This window comes from Sesamum indicum, linkage group LG6 (assembly GCF_000512975.1).
Source record: "Sesamum indicum cultivar Zhongzhi No. 13 linkage group LG6, S_indicum_v1.0, whole genome shotgun sequence".
Taxonomy (NCBI): domain Eukaryota; kingdom Viridiplantae; phylum Streptophyta; class Magnoliopsida; order Lamiales; family Pedaliaceae; genus Sesamum; species Sesamum indicum.
The window spans coordinates 15,750,506-15,769,822 of NC_026150.1; the positions used below are offsets into that span (position 1 = coordinate 15,750,506).

The 19,317-nt window shown below is 38.1% G+C and overlaps 3 protein-coding genes across 6 annotated transcripts; all 3 read right to left on the reverse strand.

Annotated features, from left to right (window-relative positions):
* Window positions 369–13,196, reverse strand: LOC105164543. 4 transcript variants are annotated; one of them, XM_020694912.1, is made up of 16 exons: window positions 12,498–13,196; window positions 10,702–11,252; window positions 10,528–10,616; window positions 10,321–10,419; window positions 8,954–9,611; window positions 7,780–8,832; window positions 7,574–7,631; window positions 4,947–6,766; window positions 3,518–3,659; window positions 3,297–3,408; window positions 1,915–2,064; window positions 1,651–1,830; window positions 1,436–1,549; window positions 1,175–1,357; window positions 823–867; window positions 369–687 (listed from the first exon to the last, which is right to left on the reverse strand). In XM_020694912.1, exons 1-16 carry the CDS (start codon window positions 12,512–12,514, stop codon window positions 553–555), a joined length of 5,406 nt encoding a protein of 1,801 aa, XP_020550571.1. In that variant the 5' UTR covers window positions 12,515–13,196; the 3' UTR covers window positions 369–552. The 4 variants fall into 4 exon arrangements, with proteins under 4 accessions (XP_020550571.1, XP_011081503.1, XP_011081502.1 ...); XM_011083201.2 differs by having other exon boundaries at window positions 7,780–8,829; window positions 10,702–11,349; XM_011083200.2 differs by having other exon boundaries at window positions 10,702–11,349.
* Window positions 13,331–15,025, reverse strand: LOC105165024 (flotillin-like protein 4). Its single transcript, XM_011083901.2, has 2 exons — window positions 14,019–15,025; window positions 13,331–13,908 (listed from the first exon to the last, which is right to left on the reverse strand). The coding sequence occupies exons 1-2, from the start codon at window positions 14,943–14,945 to the stop codon at window positions 13,411–13,413; spliced, it is 1,425 nt and encodes a 474-aa protein (XP_011082203.2). The 5' UTR covers window positions 14,946–15,025; the 3' UTR covers window positions 13,331–13,410.
* LOC105164544 (40S ribosomal protein S11) lies at window positions 17,354–19,317 on the reverse strand. Its single transcript, XM_011083204.2, has 6 exons — window positions 19,275–19,317; window positions 19,112–19,152; window positions 18,770–18,870; window positions 17,905–18,049; window positions 17,746–17,835; window positions 17,354–17,661 (listed from the first exon to the last, which is right to left on the reverse strand). The coding sequence occupies exons 1-6, from the start codon at window positions 19,284–19,286 to the stop codon at window positions 17,571–17,573; spliced, it is 480 nt and encodes a 159-aa protein (XP_011081506.1). The 5' UTR covers window positions 19,287–19,317; the 3' UTR covers window positions 17,354–17,570.

Below are 19,317 nucleotides of genomic sequence, written 5' to 3' on the forward strand. Positions count from 1 at the left end.
TATGATAATCAGTTTTACTTAAAAAACAGTATTATTTACATGCTTCTTCATGATCAAACTTTGCTATATTATTATTGCATATAGATGTTACCTTTGCATTTGTATTGCAATTTTTGATTTCATATTTTTAATTTACTTTTAAATGTTATTCATATGAATCTAATTGGTATTATCTATTTTTTATTCAGTATATATAGAAATATTTCATACTGTATTTGTTGTTATTATACGTCTATATTGTTATATTAAAAACAGTTGGCGTAGCAGTAAAGACAACAATGTGCATAAATGATTTTCCTTGTTTAGTAGAATTTTTTTTTTAACTAATTCTTATTTATTATTAAAAGAATTATTCAAATAAGGGCCTATATATCTTTTGACAATAAGAACAAACACCTGTGATTCACGCTTATCTTATATAGGTCAAATGTAGATATAGATATGTTTTATATAGCTGAAATAATTTTATCCAGTTTATGACACAAAATTACGGGTCAATGTGAGATGGTTGTTGAGGAGTTCTTCCTCCACAAAACAATATGGCAGGGGCTCTCAGTTCAGATAACGCCTGCAATTCTTTGAATTACAGTAGCAAGGAATTCTCTCACCTTCATCTTCATGGTTGAAATGATAATCGTAGGTTATTTCCTCTCCAGGGTATATGTCTCTTTCAGCAAAAAAGACCACCTGCACATCCATCATCACTCAGTATTCTTTCAGAAAACTGATAGGCACTCTAATAGGAATGAGGAACATTAGGATTTATAAAGTCCATCGGAAGTTCTGATTCTGAAGATAGCTATATAGGAAATGCAGCCTTACCTTCTTTTCATTCCTCACAGATATAACTTTGGCGACACAGTTTGGCTGGTCAAGCAACAAAAGGAAAAGGGAAGAAATCAATGTATGTCAATCACCTTTGAATAGAGAAAAAATTCAAAATAAATTTCGTCCATGGACTTGTAGATAGATGTTGGAAAGTGGTACAAAGGTGTTTCTACAGGAAATATTCCATATTTTATTAGATTCAATGAATCAATGGTGATTGTTTGAGCATAGGGTATCTTTAGTTTTTGCCAGCATTAATATCATCTGAAATGGGATTTCGCAGCACTAATTTGCAAGAGGCAAAAATATTTCATTTATAGGAGATCTCTAGTGATGGAACAGTTACCTGGCACGAATGGTTCACAAATCGGGCAATCCCACCCTTGCGAGTGGCATCAATTATGTGTTCTTTATCTATCCTGAAGAAATAACATGCACTCTTATGCTGCAACTTTTTCCCTGAGTGATATTCGCTCTCTCTTCTGTCTGCGACTCGGAGCCCCACTATCTCGCCTACATATTCAACAACCTAGGAAGAAAACAACTGACATTGAACTTTAGAGTCTCAATTTTATGTTTTAAACTAGGAAATAGTTATCAATCAGACCATTGCCCCACGAGAGATGAACTCTGATGTGTAGAGACCCAGAGCATGGATGCCTGATTTATATACCACCAAATTTTTCCAACCTTTTGCCTGCTTATAGCGAGCGTATGCTTTCTGCAGTAACAAGAGAAATGACTGAAGATTACATCAGCATATATAAGAATAGAAACATTGCATGGCTGTTATCTGCTTTAGAGATGCTTAAAGAAATATACCCGACAATCAGATCCGACACTAGAATTTGAGAGCTTCGGATACCCTTTCCTCTGTGGCTTTTGCCGATGAATGTGCAGCCAAACATTAAGCTGTTCTTGTGGAACAAGGCAACCAGCATTTCCTTTTGCATCTTGAGGATGATTGTGCAAAAAGCCTTCTCTTTTTCGACCCTTGTAACCCTAATGCATATAAGTGTGGAACATTAGAAAGGAACCTCGAGTCTGCAACAAGCAATAACTCAGATGATATGATGACTTGGATACCTCAGTTCGAGCACAGGCGCCTATCTCTCCAAGTGGAAGGCTTTCCCCCTCACTGTCAGGAATAAACATGCTGGATGATGCATGGAGCATGCATCTTCTGTTTAAGCTTATATCCTCATTATTAGCAGCTTCAGCCTTAATCCCCAGCCCCTATTGCAAAAAGTGGTGAGTTAATTTCAACTCAAAGTTAGAGTAAACTAAATAATTAACCATTCCGTTTCTGACGATGGGAAAACACTAATACAACTTCAGTTATTATCAGGAGGAATAAATACTTAAACCAACTTTTTTGAATAACTCAAATTATCTGCTATTCCATTGGACGTTAAGTTAAAATGAAATGTATTTAAAAAGGTGATTGAGAAGAAAAGAAATTGCGATAGATGCACTCATTGAAAATTGTAGCTTCTTTTAGCACTGAATATAGCAAATTATTATGAGGAATTGACGAGCTATTTCCCACAAACTGCTGAGATTTCACAAATGATCTATTATTAAACCCATAGACATGGTTCTTAGCAACTGAGAATACACAACATCAAGCAATCTGCAGAAAAATGTGTACAATATTAATCACAGGTGGTCTGTTCAACAACAGGGCAATTTTGGCACCTTGTTGAAAGTATAGGTACCATCTTATAGTAGAAAGCCACTGCTTTCAGTATCCTTACAGTTGCTGAACTGAAGATCCCAATCAGAGAACAGGAGTTCTAGATGGACAATTTCTCACGATAAACAGAAAGAACAAAGAGCAGCCATATATGTTGACTGGTGGAGTGTGTTTCATGAGGGATGCAAATGAGGGCTTGTGGATATCCAACAGTTATGCATCTGATAATGCATTTGAGAGCTGTAAAGTTGTGAAGCTCAGACACACAGCATGGCATGCACTCAGTAGAGTGGCTCAGACACCACAAGCATCTCCAGCAGAATTCATGTCAAATAATTACAATTTCCTCAAGTCCAACTGCATGCACCAAATGTTTTGACCTGATAATTGAGTAGACATCATCTCAATTTGCTACTGTTCAGTGGTTTACTTTGAGCTGTTAATTTCTCCTCATGTTCTTTCAATATTTTGTTTAGTTTCACGAGCAGGAAATCCAACTAATTCAACGTTCAGGACAAGCAGTCAGATGGAAAAAGGTCTCAAATAGTTTCATTAATTTATTCACCAAAACTATTTTACAACTCTTATGGTGTTTTCTGAAATTCTTTTCACAAGTTCAGAGTACCAGTGAGTTTAGGTACTCATATATGAAAAAGTAAGCCTGATGCATTCCTGTATTGCATACTTGGCAGTTTTTCGCACTATTGGACAACAATGCAACCATAAAGGGAATGAAAATGAACAAAGAAGAGATGAAGCCAGCAATACAAACCTTAATTAAGAACCCGTTGCACTCTAATAACTGATCAGATTCATCTCTGTCTGAATTCCCACAAACAGAAGAAAACATGTTTGAACTTCTAGGTTGGTGCTTCTCTGAGTATCTATAAAATACCCAACATTATAGGTTACAAAAACAATTAATGATTCTCATGACTGGTTATACAGCACTGTACAAATTAGGCTAGACAAAACAGTGGGCATAGTGCGCACCTCGTACAATTATGCATTTCATTTGTTTGAACTGTATCACGTGTATCATCCTCCATCAACTCCCCCAAACATTTGCCCGTTGTTTGGCATACAGATGTAGAATTCTTCATAACAGAAGAGTTCACGTCTTTAAAACCATTCCCTGTTGTATATTGACAAATGACTTTCAGTTTCAGTACATTGTTAAATATGAATCTGAAGCAATAAAAGATATATATCCATCCAGAATATTAATTGACAATCTTTGTGGGGCACCCATAAATTCTCCTGGCTAACCATATAACCAGCCAAAAACATGTTTTGGAATTTCATTGAGGATCCCATTGACATTCCACAATGGAAATGCCCCTGCACCAGAATAAGTGAAAAGTGATAGCATTACACCCATAGAGACATAAGAGTACAAAGGAGCACATAGTTGCCATAATCTACTCTTCATTGCCACATACAATCAGATGCCATGCACCATCCCCTTCTATAATACCTAGTATCCTAATCCTTCCTGGAAGATTTCATAAAATCATCACAAATTTCCCCACCTTTTATCTTTATGAAATTACTTAATTTCAACTTTACTATTTTGCTCCCTCAAATTCGGCTCAGCATGATATCGCGTATCTGTCTTTTACCTTCACAAGATACATTCAAAATGAAGTGAGGCAAACCACTGCAAGCTTTAGTTAGGTTCCACTATCATATTAATGAATTCTTCATACTTATATAGGAGGTCACCCAGTTGCTTGGGACAACAGATGGTCCTGGTCTATATGTTTGAGAAGCACATATTATAATGCCAATTACCAGTGGTGGATCCAGGGCCCCCTACTATCAAGGGCAAAACAAGGAGCAAGGATAAGGATTTACCATCTTAAGAATACACAGAAAATTAATTTTCTTTTCCCTTTTCTCTTTGTGTTTAATGGCAACTTTAAAAGAGTTCTATCAAGCAAGCTAAATATATGTACAAAATGACATTGTAACCTAAGGAAATACTAGAGAACCTTTTTGCAATTATATTTGGATAAAACTACAGTATAAATATCAAATTCTGATTTTGGAAATTGGCAACTTAATCTGAGTAAAGCATCTTTTGTACTAACTGATCAAGGGCTATACTAATACTAGTAAACATATAAATGGAAACAGTTGAAGCAAAATGAAAAATATGGAAAGTGGAAATCAACAGTATGGGCAATGGATGGGTCAAATAAAACTATAATAAGAGAAGCCTACAAGCCTACAATGCACAATAAAGAATTCTGGCAACCAGCCAGAAATATAGCACAAGGATCCAACAGAGAGAATGCTCTGTGTAGAGCATTTCATTTAATCACCAAGTTGACGAGTCACTCCAAAATCATCAGCATCAAGAAAGCCAGAGCCTGAAATTCAGATGTATTTGGTGCGTTGTGACACTAACTATAAGTACCTTTGACTAAAAGTTCACTGAGGCTGCGCTTTCGACTTTCCTTGAACTTGCGTTTCAGATTATACCCAGGTATGCCATCTGTAATGCCATAAGAGTTGCTTTTGTTTGAAGTATTTGACAGATCATCATTTCCATTAGTTGCAAAGCAGGATGCTGTCTCTATTTCAGCATTCAGATGACAAGGTTCAAGTTCCATAGGTAGCAAAACGTTAGCTCCACCTTTTCTGATTTGACCCCTTAGAACTTTCTGACTTAAAGACATTTCCTTGGCATGCCTAACACTCATCTTTTTCACTTTTACTGGCGCGGACTTCAGTTTATCATGGTGATAAATGGATGTGGCACTCTCGGTGCTTTTACCTGCATGAGATGCTGCAATCTTGAAAATTTTCCTCAGCGGAATAATTTTCGTTGGTTTTGATGGATTACCATTAGAAATAATTCCATACTTGCCAAACACTGTAGGTCTGGCCATCCATCTGCAGAAGTTAGTCTCAACCAAGGAATTGGAAGGGCAACCTGATGATGTCAATTTTGCAGTCAATTCAGCACTGTTACAACAGATTTCTCGAATTTTTTTACTGTCATCTGATCTTAACCTTTTCCTTCTGAACATATCAGTAGTTTCTAAAGGATCACAAATCCTGAAACTTTTATGTGCTTCAATAGTCTGCTGCTCTGCTTGATGATAAACTTTATGCAAGTCACATTTGATGGATATCTCTTTGGCAGGAAGGGACGCAGACTTCCTCTGCTTGAAACTTTGCTCAACAGAGTCCGAAAAAATGCCAGAACTGACTTGATCACATCCAATTGGCATCGGCATATTCCAGAATGAATGAGCATTCTGTCCAATTTCCTCGGTGCCTTTCGGAGATTCATAATTAAAGGAGGATTGCCCAGATACACAAATTGGTGCATCCAACTTCATCCATTTAACTGTTTTCCTTCTCTTTTTGGATTTTACATCAAACTTTTGTATGGGACCACTCTCTGCCTGAATGGTGGAGCTTCTCTTAATCTGATTTGATGCATTTTCAGACCTTAATGAATTTTGGAGTCTTATCTCTTCAATGAGACCAAGAGATGGTTTCCTTTGAACTACTTTCAAAGGTCCACTCTTGATCAAGTTGATTGTGGAAGGAGAGCCCAAGAATTCAGTACAGTTTTCATTATCAAGTGCATCATCAGATGACCAAGTTCTATCATTTCCTGATCCTTCATCCAGACCAAGGTTATTTGCACATTTGATATCCCTGCCTTCAACAGTACAAGAATCTTTCTTATTAACCTCAATGGATAACTGAGTGATATCAGGAGCAGAACAACCAGAAGAGATATTAGATATTTCATGCTCCTGCAAGGGGACAACATTTTGAGCAAATCCAGTAAAGCATTTCGTACCATCAGCAGCAGGACTTACTAGAGATGTGTTAAATGAACCAGCTTCCTGTTTTTTACTTGCTGAACTCCAATGCTCCATTATTTTTCCTGGCACATCTCTCCATTGAAAAGAATGAGATTCAACCCTTTTCATTTCGGGGGCCACAAAATTTTGAGTTTTCTCTAGAGTTTTGACCCCCCTCTCATGGAAAATACAACTGTCATTCAGATTTGAATTGAATAAACTTGTGGTCGCTCCAGCTCTATCCCCCTTTTTTGTCAAAGTACAACAAGCATGACCATTTAAGTCATATTTCCCAGTCAAACAATTGGCTTGAACAGTACAGCTGCAATTCTTAGGTACACAGGCATATGGTAAACCTTGAGAGAATTGCTCTTTCTTGCTGTGAGTAAGGTTGCATTCAATTCCCCCAGGTCTGTGTTTTATTATAATCAGAAAGAAAAGCAAATCAGAAGAGAAAAAGGTAAAAAAGGGACGTAGTGAGGAACAGTCATTTTCAAATAGTTGCAAATAATGCTTCACTTTGTAAAAGTATTTGTAAGCAACGGTACTTCAATGCATCAATTTGGCACAGGCCCCAACATCCTCCCCTTTCCCTTGAATAGTTTACCATTTTGCCAAAGGGTTCACTACAGTGCTCTGTTTCCCCTATTACTATGGGTAATTACAACAACTTCCATTCTTAGTTGCAAAATTATGTCTCCCCCCTCAGGTAGTTGGGATTAGGTCAATCAGAATTACTAAAAGACAACTTTACCCTCCCTAACGTAATAGTTACACGGATGACTGTAATATTTTGTAATGTGCAAGGGGTTTGTACTATTTTTATCCTTTTACAGTGAATTCATTGAGGCCATATATATTGATTCTTTATGCAATCAACAGGAAATGTGATAGATACCAATACGCAGACCTAAACTATTTGTGTAATTAGTCCTCTTCCTAAACTTTTTCAGAATGATAAATAAAGCACAATAAACTGTAAAGTTGATTCACCAATTCTGTTCCAGTAGAAAAACAGTACGACCAGAAAAAAGAAAAGAAAAAGGCATCATACGCATCATACGTCGTGAGAAAGAGATGGTTCTTGGTTGATTGTGTACTTGGTGATTTCAACCAAAAGAGTACATATACCGCACTTATACATAGAGCAAAGACATCATAGCAGCTTTGATGGATGTTTACAAACCAGAAAAAGGAAAGGGAAATCAATAACACGTACCTCATGAATAGCCGCTCCACAGGAGGAAGATCACAATCTTCAGTGTAGAAAGACCTTCCTGGTGAGAATGATGAAAAATTGTAGAGCTTATTTGAATCTAAAATGGTATACATGTCTATTTGCTACTGATTTTCAGAGGAGTATTCTGGGAGCAAATTATGCAGTATATGCAAGGCTAAAATATTCGCATTGCTAGGAACATTTACCTGTCATTGTACCATATGTTTCACTGTTATGGCCCGTCCAACAAGTACTACCAGGTAATGTCAACTTCTCTCCAACTTCAGGAATTTTTGCCGTCCTTGAAGAATCAAGTAGATGTACATGATCATTTGACATTGATGGGGTGATAGTCAACAGTGACTGTACACATGGTTTTCTGAGTTTCCCAGAATATTGGACTTTTCTAACAGAAACAGGGGCATTATCTCCGTCAGATAATCCCAACATGTTCCTCACTGCAGACATTTCCATATTCTGATCTTGCAAACTTGAGTTTATTCCATTACAATTTTTGGTTAACGATGTTGGAGTTGCACTTTGAACAAAAAATGAAGTTTTGTACCCCATTGATGCATCCTCAGAATTAATGGAATTTTGGATAGGTTTGACATGATCATGATTAAATTGCCTAACGTCAGAGTGCGAAGAAATCTTCCTGCAGTTATGTAATGTGTCTCTACCAAGTGACTCATCCACAATCATGGCAGACATCTGGTGCAATTTGGGGCTCTTCTCATGAAAGGCAGGGGAGTAATTGGAGGAGCTCTCATCCACAACTACATTAAAAGTCTTCATATCTTCCTTAAGTCTTTTGGAGGATTCAGTACTTGATTTGGCTGTACCAAGCAAGCTACTCACAGCCCATTCCACTTCTTTTCCCTTGCTCATGTGATTCTGAGCATTTGACACATTCGTATCAAAATTCTTAATGCTACAACCCACTCTACTCCAAGGAAAACAAACTTTCTCACTTTTGGAAGCATGAGATTGATAATGCAGTTTCTCACCGACATGACTATCACTGCCATTACCATAAGTATTTCTGAATTGCCACGTTTCACTGGGGTTCATGAAGCATGAAAGCAACAGAGGATTGTGGTCTGTCATTTCCAAGTTACCGTCGTATGAATCTTTCTGATAATCAGATAATGCAACATAGGGTCCTCCAACATTGCTGGAACCCTTCAATTCAGAAGGACTAAAACCAATATCTGCATAATCAAGAGTCCACTTACTTCCTCGCAATTCATTACCTGCTGCATAACACAGGTTAGACGGAATATTTAGAAAGGCAATGCATCTCAAAACTTGGGAAAGGGGAAGAAGGGCAGATTCATCCAGTAATTTCAAGTCCAAGCGAAGAAGAGTTTGACATACTTTTCCAGGGAAGCCTGTCTGAACTAATTACTTTTGGAGGCTCTGCATTCATGCCATTCAGACTAGATCCATAGGCATTTAGGATTTTAGTCTCCAATGTCTGACTTTGCTTTGGCAGCCGCCCACGTCTCAAATCAATTTTGGGAGAAACTCGTGACCCCTCGACAATCAAACTAGTACTTCTACCAACATTAAAGCCATTAAATGACTTTTTTAAGTCTTGACTATTAGGAATGCCATGCAAAGAATTTGCACTTTCACAAATTGGATCAAGTTTGACTGTAGTGAACTGAGAAGCTTTGTCTGTGTTTATGCTAGATGAGTTTCGCGGTCCACATATCTTTTGATCACCTGCATGATGCCGGCCATCAGAACTATTAAAGAAGCACTTTAAAAGAGAATTGTTGCATTCCGGAGAAATCCTGTTTTTTCCAGGGTACGCATATTCATCAACAACGCTCCTGCAACTCCGGTTTTCCTTTGCATTTGTTATGCTGTGTTGTTGCAGCTCATAGCTCACTGAAGTCCTAAAAGGGCCAACTTGATTCAACAGGACGGTATTGTTTGACAGATTGGATACAGGACAATTTGTCACGCCAGAAGTTGCTGAAATTCCTTCAGGCCAATCCAATCCTCTTTGACCTTCCAATACCCTAATCTAGAGGATGATGAAAAAATAACCACCTTGGTCCTCTAATTCTTCAAATGCTTGCCAATATCAATGCAATTTAATTTCACTTCTAAATTTAAAATAGTCAGTTAGTAATAGGGCATAGTCCGGAACCCATTCACTAAAATATATGCTATCAATGTGAAAAGTACTCGGGGAGCCTATTGCAATCCCATCGTATGTACCACGCATGCATGATTGTGGGCAATCCATCATGGTTTTAGAAATTGTAGTTTCCTAGTCCACCAAAAAAGAGTCAGCAATTAATATTGGAGGGCTTTTGTACGTACACCTTTAGCTAGATTCCCTAAGATATTTAATGGGAAATATCACTCCGAAAGGATTAACTAGTATTATCATGTATGATATAAAACTAATGAGTTTCAAGATGACAGACAAAGAACTTTATGTTTGGAAATTGCAAGAATTCTCTTAAATGATCAAAAGCATGCAGAATAATTATTAGTGCTATATAGTAGGGCCACGAAATCAGAACTGCTCGCATGTCAATAACAATCAAGTCTCTGGAGCAAATATTCATATATAAGTCCAGAACTTGAAAACCAGGGCAATAGTATGATCATGTTTCTTCCTTTACCTTTCTCTATATTTACATGGAGGATGTTTTTTGAATGTCAGAAATGTTATTGCATGGGCAAACCGCTAATGGACAAAACAAAAGTAAATATCCACCTACCCCAGACTGAGAAAATAAGCTCTTCCACCAGTGAGCTACAGTCTCTCCATTGTCCATAAGAACTGCATTCCCTGGATTAACATCGGTTTTACCTGAATGCTGCTAAACAGTTTCAGTTTTAAATATTTTTTTTTATTATACTTAACAGACCAAAGGATTGATTCACAGTATCAGCGAGTGAAACTGGAAACCATCATAAGTGAATACCTCTGAGAATTTAGAGATAGACATATACAGACCATGGCATGTGCAAACAACTCCAAGAAGTCCGGTATCACTGAGAAGTAAATTTCCACCTTTAGAAATCATTAATCCAGTCAGTCGAAACCAATATGGGCTGCAACAAAAGTATTTAGCAAACTGAGAGTGCCAAAAACTTACTTATGCCTGAACAGAAAACACGGGGGAAACTGCTAGAAGGATTGTGCCCATGATGACAAGAAGTAGAGTTGTTTTCTACAGGAATATCCTGCAAAGCAGCTATATCACCATACTCCTGGAGCTTCAACCTGTTAGCATATATTGGACCGGCATTATGGCTTCCAATTAGGGAAGAAACACTCTTTATTTTGTCTTGCTCACGAGTGTTTTGAGATGCTGCTGCCTGTGATTTCTGAAAATTTAAATTTGGAGCATGAAGTAGAGCAGAACTGTTGCTACAGTTCGCATTTGATTTAGATGAAATAAAGGGACAGAAGATCTCTCTAGATATCAAACTGTGGGATTCCATGTTGTGCTGCCTCAATGCACCAGGAAGAACTGAAACTCTACTTCCTTCAGGGAAGGCATTGGCAGTCCCATGATTTTCTGAAACCTGATGGGAGATAGGGACTGACTTTAGATGCAATGACTGTTGCAGATCACAGGGCAAGTGTGCTGATGGCCCCGGAAGAAGAGATAAAAAGGAAGCTCCAAGATCAGCTTCACTTGAGCTGTCAAGACGATTGATGTTAGGAACCATGTGGTCTTGAATCATTCCACGGTTTAATGAAATTGATTCTTGTGGGAGTTGCAAACAAAGATGACAACCTGCATGTAGAAACAATTAGGGGGGAAAGTTTGGGAAGAAGAAGTTTAATCTCATAGAGTTTGGCAAGCAAAATGAAACTTTTGAGGGCAACACTACTTCATTAACTGAAAGTACATACTAACAGCTGTACTGAGGAAGAATTATATAACAACAAAATAACCTTTATTTCAATTCTACATTGAATAACATAAGATATCCACAAGCATTCAGGTATACATATAAGCACACAAAAGAAAGAATAGACAAAATTCTCCTCCACTAGTCACAAAGATACTAGAGCATATTTACTTTATTTATGCACAAGGTTTGTTACAAGCATACTGACTCCTCTTGGATAAGCTTTTAGGCAAATGTACTTCAACTTGTAGACCACAAAAATCTTTGTGCTGGAGAGATAGAATTCAATATGTATACTGATCCTCCTGATTTCTAGTGCGCAGCTAATTTACATAGATGTTAGTGTTAATTAAGTCGAACCAGCATCTAATCATACCAACTATAAGACATCAACCTTCGTCTGATAAGATACATTAAACTTTTTGCTTGTTTAAATCCAAAAACCCATAAGACCAAAATTCCAGTTACCACATGTCTTTGTGGTACAAGGAAACACCATCCAAGCTGACACCACCATCCCAAAACCAGAGGATTTAATATAAGCTAAAATGTTTAACGCCAGTGTTGACCAAATTCTTACTACGTCATAGCAAGGTAAAAATGTAGAACGAGCAATAAAGGATAGTGGTAATTTGTGCTGAAAAAGTAACAGGGTTCTTTGGTCATTTCCATTTGCATTAAAACAATTTCTTCACATAGAGCAATGGTCAGCTGAACAATGATCTCTCGAGGCTAACAGAACCCAACCAGAAAAATTCCAAACATGCAAGGCACTAAGAACAGAACCACAACAACAAAACTTATTACATGCAAGAGCAGTACTGTACAGTAGTAAATTTTGCACGAGTCTCCCCGTAAGTTTTCCATGTCATCCAATTGGCCCAACATTCTCATGCTACAACATTTGGATTATTGAGAGAGCTAACAAACTCGATGACAAAATTTCATCGAGACATAGCGACATGCAAGAAAAATCTCAAGTATCACACAGAAAACAAAAAGGGGGTGGGCCGCGCGTGAATGTTAGAACCTGATTATGAGAATCATGCGATGGTAAAGGCGCAGGCTGGGTTTGTTGCCGCATCGATGCACATTTGGTCTAGCACGAATTTTACATCTGGGCAGAGGTGGAAAATCCCAACCTTACTGCATTGAAACCGCAGAATCATGAATGGGATTCTCAAAAAACGTAAAAATTGAGAAACTGTGGCAGGGAAATTAGAGAGAAAGAAAGAAAGGGATATAAATACAGATTTATGTGTGTGTGGACATAGAAACAAAGGCAGAATGGAGTGCAGTGCAGTGCAGTGCAGAGAGAGAGAGAGAGGGAGAAAATGACGAGGGGGGATAGTCTGATGATAGAGAGTGGGAAATGAATTGTTTTATACAGAGGGTAGTGTGACTGTGAGAGTGAGGTGTGGGGAGCGGGGAGGGTGCGCGTGAAGTACAAGGCAAAATGTGGAGCGTTGAGTAGTTGGTATATGGGGATAAGAGAGCCGTCAGATGCTGTTGCGGGAAGTAGAGGAGCTTTCTTCTCTGCTTTTTTCTGTGTGGTGTGGGGGGGAAAAAGAGGGGGGGGTGACAAATGGCGGGAAAAAGTGACTGGATTTGTGGGACCCACACTTTGTACCACTACCACCGAGTCACTGACTAGAGAGATGGGGTGACTAGTACAATTGGGCTTTCATAGGCCCGGCCCGTATCAACCTTATTTAATAATTCCCGTGACCCAACAGATAGATATATAAATGGGCCCAAGTTTGCCTGCCTCTTCATTCTATGATCCATCTAGTCAAGGATATAACTGAATTATTATTATTATAAGTTATAACAAAAGTACATAAGAGAGAGAGAGACGAGAGAGAGAGCAAACAAGCAGCAGCACTAGTATTAATAATAATTAATCTGTAGGAGCAGGTAAGTAGGTGTAGGAGAGTCCTCATTCAATTCTCATGATTAGGCAATTTGGCCATCCATGTTGGGGGCAGCATCCCAGTTTGCTCCTGCACAGTCTGGAATAGCGGCGGTAGCATCTTGTAAACCCCTGCTACTTCTTTCATTGCACCTGCACCACTCTCTTGCTCACCAGTTGTTGTCCAAATGCTGATCTTGGGCTGCAGCCCACGCACAGCCTCAGCATTGATCTTGGCTATTTCTTGATACATCCCACCACTGATCATCAAGTAGTCCCTCAGAGCCCCATAGTTTCCTCCCAATGCTTCAAGAAGTGTGCGTATGTATGTAGCCTGAGCTTCTGCCACCGCTATCAGCCCTTCCGCTTCCTTCTTCTTCGCATACAATTCTCCATCAACTATCTGTTTCCGCCCGTAAAAAGCAGCCTCTGCTCCCGCTTTCTGAGCTGCTGCCTCTTTCTCCTTTTCGTACAGGTATGCTTCCGCAGCTTTTTGTTTCTTGTAAAGCTCCCAATTCGCCTCTTGCACCTTTTTATTGATATTGTAACACAACAATCTAACATTAATTGACTTTTATCATCAGTTTTGTAGACCAATTAATTAATATTCATGATCATGGTAAGTGACAAAAGAAGCACCTTTGTCTCATACTCAACGCTAGCTTTGCTCAAAAATTCAGCCTTAAGCTTCTCTGTCTGCGTCAACGCATTCATCTGCTCCACCTGCCTCTGCAGCTCAGCTTCCCTCAAAGCCACCGCCTTATTAGCCTCCACCTCCGCCACCTGCGCCTCCTTAGCCCACCCCGCCTTCTTTTTAGCCAGCTCAGAGTTGGCCTCAGCCACCTCCGCCTCCTTCTCATTCTCATACACCTTTACCTCTGTCCTTACCTTTATTTCCTCTTTCTTTCCATCTCCCTGCCTCTGGGTGGATATGATCTTCGTCTCCGCGTCGATTTTGGCTGCATTTTGAAGAGTCTGCCCTTCCCTCAGCTTTGCACCAATCTCTCCCTTCATCCTGGCCTCTGCAACATCGACTCTGGCCTGATTGGCGGCTTCCATCTGAGTTTTCTGGCCCAAATATGAGAAATACTCGTGCCCCGGCACGTCAACCAGCTGCTTAACATTTGCGTTGTAGATCAACAGCCCAAACTGGTTCAACTCAAGCTGGACTTTCTCAAACACTTCCTGCTTAAACTCTTTGGTCCCTCTGAAAATCTCCTCCATGGTCATGGAAGCCGCCAAAACTCTAGTCTCCCCTTCGATGATGCCCTGAACGAGTTCTTTAACGTGGTGAGAGAGCTTGTCGTGAGGGGAGATGAGCTTGGCGTACTTGAGGAGGCTAGACTCGTCATCGACACGAGGGCCGATGGTGAAGACGGCAGGAAGGACAAAAGGGAGCTTCTCGGCGCTCATGGCCTGCACCTCAAAGGTGTAGTTCACTGGGGAGACGTCAAACACGGTGTAGGATTGGCCAGGAAGAATCCATGCTTTCTTTGCGATTTTGATATCAGAGATCCCAACGCCGGTGATCACAAGGTACTCCGATGCGCTCGCAACTCTGTACATGGTTTGGTTGTGGGAGGACACCAATATCAGAACAATGATTTTGCTAGTTGTATTCTGAATGTCAAGACTTGCAGAAGGTTAAAGAGAGTATATGTATATATATATACGGCTAAATTCATTTTGACCCCCCGTAATATATTAAAATACCAAAAATCCCTCTATAAAATTTTTTATACCAAAAATTATTCTTATGTTATGAATAAATAATCATACCGACCCCTGGTCAATTTGAACCTATTTTTTTAGAAACAATAACTAAAATACCCCTTCTAGTCAACCGATCAAACTAAATATATTAATATATAATTATTTTAATTTATAATATATATCATTTATAACTATTAAAATATATTTGTAATATATATAATTATAATTTATAAAACAATTCAAAATAAAAATTATAACCCCCCGCCTCCCTCCTCCCCTTCCTTCGCCCCACCACCCGACGGCCATCGCCCATGGGTGAGGAGGCGGCGCCCTCCTCTTCAACAGCGACGGCGACGGTGGCCAAGTGTGTGTTTTTTTTAAATATATTATTTTTAATTAATTTAATTAAAATTATATTTTATTATATATTTAATTACATAATTATTATATAAAATAATATTTTATTATTAATAAATATATAATATTATATATATTAGATGTGAGAGAAGGAAAAAAATGTAAAAAAAAAAAAACAGTATTTTTATAGCAAATTCGCAGTCAAAAGCGTGTTGGCTCAATTTCTATACTGAAGAGGTTTTTCTAACTTTATTTTATATCACATGAGGTATTTGATACTTAAATTTTCATAAAAAATTTTTAAATATTCCTATTATCACAATGGAATTTCTGGATTTTTCTCTCTCTGTGTATATATATTACTGAGCCTGCGGGTGGTAGAATTTGGGTCGGATTTGGATAATACTAGCCTAGTGTCTATAATAAATATTCCATTAGAATCATGGTATTTGAGTAGTACTACTTTTGTTGCTGGGTAAGAACCAGTTTTATTCTAATTGGATTTCTATTTCATATCTGATTCCATCTCTGTATATATAAATCCAATTTTATATTTGTCACTATTTATTACATATTTGATATATTTGATTGTATCTATGTATATATCTTATATTTCATTTAATATACACATATCGCGTATTAAAAAAATAATATGCATTAATCTATTTAAGGTGGAGCGAATGGTGCATCACACCAATTAAAGATATGTAAGGACAAGTCAAAAAACAATTAGTCCATCCTATACGATATGTTTCCTCCACGCCATCATAAATAAAGAACGGTAGATTTGCAGATTGTGCAAGTTCATATAGTAGTTATCGAATATTACCGCAGCTGTTGAATGACATAAATATATATCCCACCACGTCAGCTTCCCAATGTAAGACAACAGAATTACAATGGTATCGTCGATTTTACAAGGAATTTGGTTGCAATTTTCCAACAACTGTCATCAATTATTATTGCTCATTGTGGAGTGAAATGGACGCATAGTTAAATCAGATCAGTAGAGAATATTTAACGCATGCCTTAGTCGAGCAACGACAGTTCCTGAAAGGCATGAAAAATTGACTTCAAAATCAATCATCCACAAACAGACTATTTCGTGTTACAAATTCCATCCACTATTATTTTTAATTCGTTAATGACTAGGTCGATATTATCAGCTATTTTCAATTCATTCATGATAGGTCGATATTATCAGCTAAAGGTTCGTCAACAATCTCCCAGCAAGAAAGGCCAGTCTTTGTCAATTGGCACAGGGCATCAAATGCCCAGATTAAGAGATTCGCCTTATCTTTGTGCCAATTGTCAACTTTAAGCTCTACATAAAAATTCAATGTATTACAAGCTTCAACTATAGTAACGCTCACATGTGCTACAACCTGCCAAGTTGCAGTATGTCTCATACTCACTGGAATAATATGCCCTACACTTTAACCCAGTACCCTAGAATAGTGCCCATGACCACAACAGCAACCATCATAACGTTTCACAAGCAGTAACGGCATTGAATTTCCGATACAACTATAATACAGCAAAATTTCCCAAATCTTGAGGTGCTATACATCACCTATTTTAGTCAAAACAACTGGAGCATCAATGGCTTCACAAATCATCACAAGGGACAGCTCATGAAGAGAGCTATTATGCAGTATTGGTAATTTTCTGCCACAGCTTCACAAAATCAATTGGTAACAGTAATAGCCCAAAAAGTCTTAACCATAAATGATGCTAAAGGTAACCATAATTCGAACATCCTAGCATACATCCTAATCCAGATTCTGAATTTGAAAGATGTTCAAATTCAACTGGATGAAACTAAAACCTCTTTGCATAATAGCAAAGGAAAAAACCTGCCGTCCACCATCCATGAATGCCAACTATTAAATAACATATACACATAGTAAATTATGCATTATTAAACTCTAGAAAATAAACCCCATACTCTTTTTGAGAAGTATCAACAGAAAGGCTAATAAAGAGTATAAGTTCACAAAACACAAAAATTTAAGCCATCAAGGCAAAGTTAATGGTAATAGTTCCAACTGAAAAGCAAAAGTCTAAAAGCCATCCTTCGATAAACCCTTAACATTTAACATGAAATTCAGATTGCCTAACTCACATCCCTGTAAAAGCCTTCTTTCCACGACCAGAAGAACCAGCTGGTATCACCTTAAGAACATTAAACCTCACAGTTTTTGACAAGGGCCTGCAAGAAGATAAAGAAAACCATCACAAATATAAATTCCAGATATTCTGACAAGTAAAATAATAATGAAGGTGAGGTACTAGCCTGCACTGGCCAATGATGACATGGTCACCTTCCTTCACACGGAAGCATGGGGATATATGTGCAGGAATATTTGAATGCCTCTTCTCATATCTGTAGATCACCATGAAACAATCAGGGAATGGAAAGATTATAGCAAGTTCATTAAAAGCATTATGATACCTCTGGTATTTCTTCACCCAATGCAGGTAGTTCCGCCTAACTACGATCGTCCTCATCATCTTTGCACTGTGGCAGGTCCCGGCAAGGATACGGCCTCTAATGGACACACTCCCAGTGAATGGGCATTTCTTGTCGATGTATGTGCCTGGAAAGGGGGTACCCAACAGTCAACATACAATGATGGGATGACTATAACACATCAATAAAATTGAAAATACAAAGTAAGAGATAAGCATTTTGTCAGACAGTTGATTTCATAAGATACTAAAACAAGAAAGAGTCAAATCAACAAGAAATGAGTATATTCAGTTTCATTAAAGATACAGTAATGCCACTTAGAAGAGCCTGCCATGCATCAGAAACGGAAGAATCTACAAAAATCAAATACCATGGTAAAACATTTAGGCGCGTGAACAGAGTGGCAGCAAGTCTACTTAGTGAGGGGGCAAAAAATCAGATGGCTATAATTGCACAAAAATAGAAAAGTAAAAGACCACAATAGAAACAATTCATATGAAGTTCACTTGGCGTTGAACTAGTTCTACTAAAGCAATATTTCTCAGAATATTAAACTCTGATCCAATAGCTTCCTAAGCATTAAAAAAAATAAAAAATCAACACATTGCGGTTTAATAAACATACAGAAGTTTATGTTAATCCAGATTTCTAACAACTTGATAAGTGAATAAGTTATCCAAACTTGGAAAAGAATGTGTGATAAAAACACAGACATCATTAAGCAAATTGAACAAAAATCATAGCAAAACCAAGAGAAAAGACAACAAAAACAAGAGGTACATCATTTAACAAGACAATATCACACAAACAGAAGATACAAAAGAAAATATAATTAACAAAGTTGGACCTTCAATGGCCTCGCGTGGTGTTTTGAATCCTAACCCAATGCTCTTCCAGTACCGGTTCCCTCCCTTTCCAGGAGCCTTACCCTTCCCCGATTTCTTGGAGCTACAAATACAATCAGCAAAAGAATGAGTAAAAAGTGAAACCCAACACATCCAAATTTGTTAACTAGCAGAATTATTTGTTGCACAAATAAATGCAACGGAGCTCTTCTGCCACAATCACCACAAGTTGTTTGCATTAACGGATAGAAGTTACTTAGCCCCAACGACAATTTTTGTCCATAATGTAGTTCAACATACATTATCACGCTAACAAATGTAATATTGCGTAAACATGCTCTTACCAAAGGAACACCTTAGGCTGCTTCAAGAACGCCTTCTCAGTCTGCAAATCAGTTCAAATTAGAATGGTTAAAATCCACCAGCTTCCATATATATACTAACATCAACGATTGATAGGGAAAAAGTTCCATGGAAGGGAGGCGCGTGCTCGCTCGAAGGACTTACCTGTTCCGCCATTGCTGCGTGCTACTGTGTGCGTATGCGTGTT